This window comes from Clytia hemisphaerica, unplaced genomic scaffold (genome assembly GCF_902728285.1).
Source record: "Clytia hemisphaerica strain Z4C2 unplaced genomic scaffold, Clytia hemisphaerica genome assembly, whole genome shotgun sequence".
Lineage (NCBI taxonomy): Eukaryota > Metazoa > Cnidaria > Hydrozoa > Leptothecata > Clytiidae > Clytia > Clytia hemisphaerica.
Window position 1 is genome coordinate 470,455 of NW_027103938.1, and position 6,112 is coordinate 476,566.

Here is a 6,112-nt window from a genome sequence, read left to right on the forward strand (position 1 = left end):
TTAACCGATGTTTGTCCATTCGTCTGTTGTTACCAGCTTTTCTCTTGGGATTTGCTCATCAGTTTTATCTAAGTTTTTGCACAATGATACAAAATTGCAATGCCCACAAAGTGACTGAGCCCCGAAAAAATTTTTTGGCCGTAAAAATCGGGGTTTTCTTTTTTGGGGAAATTCCCTTTTGTCATTTTTAGGGAAAATGAGCATTTCTCGTGATTGGATTGGTATTTTGTCTAATTTTTTTTAGTTTGTATTCTCTCTATTGTACTGACTTTGTAACAACTTTTTTTTGGTAAAATTATATAAAATCATTATTTACAAAATATATCAAAGCTAACTAGTTTACTTGACGTCGATTTGTTTTGTATTAAATTGTAGCTCTTCTACTTTTTATCCAAATTTTCGTGCTGCATAACATTACACAGAAATGAATTTTCACGACTACAGCATTTTCTACACCAGATCAAAGTTCTCCAAAGCAAATTGTTTCGACTTCTAAAAATTCTGTGGAAAAGATGTGTTCTCAATTGGAAAGTCGAATAAGCAAGCTATAGCTGTAAAATAACACGAGCTGCCAATTAGTTTATTAGCTGCTTTTCTTTTAAGGGAGAATGTTCTCCTTAAAGCTATACTTTGAGATAACATTCGATCTGAAAACAAATTTCCAAAATTATTGACATTGAATTATAAAGATTTTCTAGGGAAACATAAACTATGAGACTGTCCAACGATGTAAAAATGATAGATAACCAACTTGCCTTGATTCTCAAAAAACATCCGTGTTACGGTTGTAAAAATATTAATGACATTTTGCATCGTAAAAAGTGCAATTAAATAAAAACTTGCTTCATTTGCAACCTTCTATTGGACAGAATCGATCACGTGATGTATATTTTTCCAAAATTTGGGTTAGAAAAAGTGTATTTTCCTATAGGCAGCCTCACAGAAAAAATTTTTTAATTAGATATTATTGTTCTATAAACATTCATCTGTTTATTTTGTATCATGCAACCTTCATGCACTTTTCATACGTTAGATATCGCATTTCAAATCACACATATATTTTTCAGATAACAGCATTTTATGAGCGTTTATTTATCCAGATGAAGATTAAGTGGTATCAGGCCGATCCGTAGTCAATTTGTCTAAAGATTGGTACCTTTATCTTTTGAAAAAAAATCCAAAATTTGCAGTAAATAACAATTCAATTTTCTATCAATTCACTGGATGTCAAAAAGTGTGTCAAAATCTAGCTAAAAGCATAACACGCACTATAGGAAAACAATGATTGTTCTCTTGGGAGAAGTGCCTTCTAGAGGTAGTTGGTTATCTATTATTTTTACATCGTTGGACTGTCTTTGTGCAAAATTTCAAGTTGTATTTCAATGTGGTGATTGAGATGTGAAAGGATTTCTAACGCCATACCTCAATTAAAATCTTAAAAAATTCCTTCCTGCTTCAGAAAGTCCTTATAATTACCACTATATCCCTTCAGTTGAAATAAAAAGCTTTATTTAGTTTTGGTTGTTTCGAAGTATTGCTTTAAGAAGAACCATTTCCCTTTAAAGATGGTAGACGGGTAATCATTGTTGGTTAAGCCAGCAAACCAACGTGTCTCTTTGTATACTTTTTTATAATCGCTCTTTTACAAGTTGTCTTCAGTTAGAATCTCCACACGCTCGTTACCTTCAGGTACTATAACAAAGGAAGAAATTTCCATTACGACCGGAAGAAAAGAGTACTATGGAATTAGAAATTAATTTGTTTGGGTTCAGATCGGGGGAGGGTTCAGTTTAGATAAACGGCAGGTACAAAATGCATAAAACATAATGCATATTGCATAATGCATAATAGTATTGTGTAATTTACAGAACGATTTTATATTTTCTAAAACTCTCCTTTGTAGAGGCTAAAGCTGGGAGCAAACCGTCAAACCTCTTAAGTCTTAAGTAAACATTCCAATCAGAGGGATTTCCCCAGACATGATATTTACTTTTCGAATCCGAACGAAAAAGAAAACATTCGAATCATAACAACAAAGGGTTTTCCGTCAGCATAGATAATATAAGAAGATGCAACAGATCAGAAAGGTTTCCCCCTTCTTCTTTCTCAAAAAAGGTAAATGCATAAACATTCGAATGTAAAAAGATTCGAAGTCTATTTTCTTTGATTTAGCTTTCGCATGTAGCTCTTTAATTTATATTGGCTGGATATTAGCTTATCTAACAAAAAGTATTCACATGGTTAATGCTTTTTAAGAGGAAAAATAAAGATCTTGCTATAAAAGTAATATACGGAGGAGATATTTTCGTGTTTTTTCTACACTATATTACGTTCTGTAAAATACAACTATGAAAATCAAAATGGCGGCAAGCATTTTCAGTGGACCATGGATTTTCTTCATCTTCCAAAATTCAAATTTACAGCTTTCTACTTTTTATTTTCTGGCAGAAAGTGGTTATTTGTTTTGTTGAAAGTATTATCTTTCAAATTCTCCTTATTATAGCCTCTAAAATTGACATTTTTCAGATATTATGCATTATGCATTATGCAATATGCATTATGTTTTATGCATTTTGGACCTGCCGTTTAGATAAATCCCCAGACGAGGGGGTACTAGGGCTGTGAGCTGACGGGCGAGGGTGCCGCCCGACTTTCGACCCTTGGACTCTTGCCGGGACTAAAAGAGAGAAAACAAAGGAAAATTTTGTGAATTTTACCACCCTTATTGGGACAAATTTGACCAATTTTAACCAAATTTCTATTTTTCCGGGGGGGGTAAAAAGTTGAAGTTTTCCTATTTCTCCGCCCCTTAGTGGGACTAAAATTTGATTTTCTGATTCTTCCGACCCTTAGCGGGACTTTGGAAATCCACAAAAGGTACCCTTAAGGGCGACACATACCGTACCCTCCATTTCGCCTAAGTACCCTCTCCTCCCTGGGAGATAAATCGCTATGGCAGGTATTGCTATTGATATGGATGTGACATCAAATGCATGTTTTTGCTCTACAAAAACAACACGAGGTTTCGAAGACTTCAATATTTAAGAACATTCATTAAACATTGCAAGGGTATTCAGGTATTCATATCTTGGCTCTCTATAGATCATCTATTATTGTAAGTTTCCTTTTTCTTTCCAGAGTGGTTGGAAACTATCATACTCACCGCAATATCGACATGTGTAAGGACAAAATTTCTTCATTGTTTCTTTATTGGCTTCATCACCACAGAAGTTTGGGAAGAATGGGCACAAGCGACCATCTCGACAACCTGTCGTTTGCAAACAAACAAGAAGGTGAATGAAAACATTTTTCTTTGCATACATATATTCTTGCAACTCATCAGGCTTGACGCAAGAGTTTATGTGGCACTTAGATGCAGAAATTTTCATTCCGACACGCTAAAGCTCTGAAGGTCGGGAAAATTTACAACATCTGGAAGGTTTACTTTACGGAATTTTTAAAGACCGCGTCAATGATTTTGCAGAGGGAGGCACAGATTAGAAAGCCCGAAGGGCTAGATGTCGTGCTTTGGATGAAAAGTGTGCCGTGGTTAGGTAGGAAATTCTACCTAGGTAACGTGACATTATAATAGAATTTCAGTGCTTGACCAATCAGAAGCTTAGAGGATTTCCAGAAACAATAGAAACAATATTTCTTGCGATATTCACTTTTTTTGCCTGCGATAGCTTAAAGCACGACATCTAGCCATTCGGGCTTTATAAATCTGTGTGGGAGGCCTGATAACCCAGCCCTCGTTTTCGGGGATTGGCGGGTCCAACCGAAAGATTTTTATTTTTATGCGCAAGGGTAGTTGAACCCGACTGGGGAGGCGGCAAATCAAAGGCCGACTATCATTCATCTCTGATAGGAAATTGTCCCGCTCCTTTACGGCTTTAGCCTGGGCGGCCGCCAATCCGCCATCTGAATATCAGATAACGCAAGAGTTTGGTATAATTTGCTTTTCTAAAAAGTTTTTATTTTTGTGCCAATGATGCTTTCACAAAAAGAACAAGAAGCATTATGGGAAATTAATAGGATCGAAATTGATATTGCTGACTTACCATTAAAACAGCCTTTATTTCGAGGACCTAAGGCTTGTATTTTGTTACCAGGACAACACCCGAACTTGGATTCCATGCAAGCAGCTGGCAAGGCTTTCACGTCTAATGAATAGAAAAAAGACAAAAGACAAATATAGTAAGTTTCAAAAATTTGATGATTCGGCAAATTTCTTTTGCTTGAAATCTAGTTTTTGTTTGGACGATATCAGAAAAATTAGGCTATTCCAGAAAATAATTGTACCCCTATTGAGGAGAACCCCATGGACTTATTTTTCAATTTTTAGGAGCCCCATAATTTTTTTCTCATTCTTGGACCACCATGAATTGTTTTCCTCCTTTTATTGACCACCCTGGATTTTCAACCTCATGTTACTAAACAACCTGAATTTTCAACCTCAATTTATTGACCATCGTAAATTTTTACACGAAAAAGCGAAAAACCTGACCCCCTGGAATTTTTACTTTCCATATTACCCTGTACGCCACACCTCCTCAACATAGGGGTACGGACTATTTCCCGAATAAGGCTTACCACACATGTCGCACGTTGCTCTACAGAACCGTTTCATTAAATTGATGTGTTTGGTACATGCCCCGTGTTCTTTCCATTGTTTACACAATCCCAACTCACTCTCCTTCTTGTTGTCATAACAACGGACGGCTGAAATAAACAGAATAAACAGAATGAAAAGTGCTCTTATCATCAGTATTTCGAACTCATACCACTATGTTGGCTTTTATATCAAATTGTGGGACACAAAAGGCGTAAAAAACCTTTCTTCTTTCGTTGATTCTAATCTTAAATTCTACATCTATAACTATAAGTCTCTTTGTGACCTCATCCTGCTTTTTTTTGGCCTTCTATTACAAATCACTGGACCAAAAAAGGTGTGGAGCCTTTCTTCTTTTGTTGATTATAATCTTAAACTATATATATGAGCTTGGTAACTCATCGCTTAGTAATACGATGCAACCAATGTGTTGACTACACTTTCAGGAGATCATCCCTTGATTATTATCTATGTTCAATGTAAACAGTATTTTAAATACTTATTTGGCTTTTCATTATAATCCTTTTTGATGACATTTCACATCATAAAAAGAGCATCAAGAAACATCAAGTTCCATACTTTTCTTAAGACTTTCTTTCAAAAGGTAAAATCAATGATTCATTTGTTAAGTTAAACGGGGAGTTTTAACCCGAAAGATGATGACTAGCCAAGCTAACTAACGATAAATAATATGAGGCAAATTCTAACTTAAAGTTGTTTGGCTTGGCTCAACTGATAAAGATTTAATCAATTTTTTTCACATAAAAGGGCAGTGTAGGGCACGTCAAAGACTAAAGCGTGACAATTGAATTTAATTTCTAACCTCCGGTTTTGCAAGCACCGAAATGATCTACCATTATGTAATCGCCTCTCTTGCATTCATCTTGTTTTAATTTACACAAATTAGGGTAAGTGCGACCACTCTTCGTACAAACTGGCCCAGTTTTCTCTGATTTATCACAGTTGTGGTTGCACTTGCAAATAGGTTGATTATTGATAATGACGCAACGTTGACCGAAAGGACATTTATAGTTGTAGCAAGGCGAATCTTCGTTTTTCTCCACTGGTATCCATTGACAACAAATTTCTGAAGCCAGTAATATAAATGTCAATATCTTATACATATTTTTGATTCTTTTATATCTGAAATGTTGAGATGAATTTTCTATGATAATACTCGGACTCGGTACTCATATATACCAGGTTTCTCTGGCACAAGCTGGAGTTTTTACAAGCTCTTATTTGATTTGGTTGGTCGTTAAGATGTAATAAAAGAATCTTATTACTTTTTCTAAAGAACGCGTCATCTCTATCACTTTAAATGACCAATTAGTGAAGTATCTTGTAAAAACTCCAGCTCATCCCGTTTCTCTGTGAACCAAGTTCAGCAAGAAACTCTCATAAACGACGCTCTATTACACTTTTTCCTTGAAAATCCAATGCCCTTTGAAAATCCAATGCCCCTTGAAAATCTAATACCCCTTGAAAATCGAATTAGAG

At 35.4% G+C, this 6,112-nt stretch overlaps 1 protein-coding gene across 1 annotated transcript; it reads right to left on the reverse strand.

The window, feature by feature from the left end:
- Nucleotides 1–257: 257 nt before the first annotated feature.
- LOC136809872 (tomoregulin-2-like) lies at nucleotides 258–5,751 on the reverse strand. Its single transcript, XM_067066430.1, has 5 exons — nucleotides 5,436–5,751; nucleotides 4,594–4,722; nucleotides 4,062–4,163; nucleotides 3,164–3,268; nucleotides 258–1,692 (listed from the first exon to the last, which is right to left on the reverse strand). The coding sequence occupies exons 1-5, from the start codon at nucleotides 5,734–5,736 to the stop codon at nucleotides 1,643–1,645; spliced, it is 687 nt and encodes a 228-aa protein (XP_066922531.1). The 5' UTR covers nucleotides 5,737–5,751; the 3' UTR covers nucleotides 258–1,642.
- Between the last annotated feature and the right edge of the window lie 361 nt (nucleotides 5,752–6,112).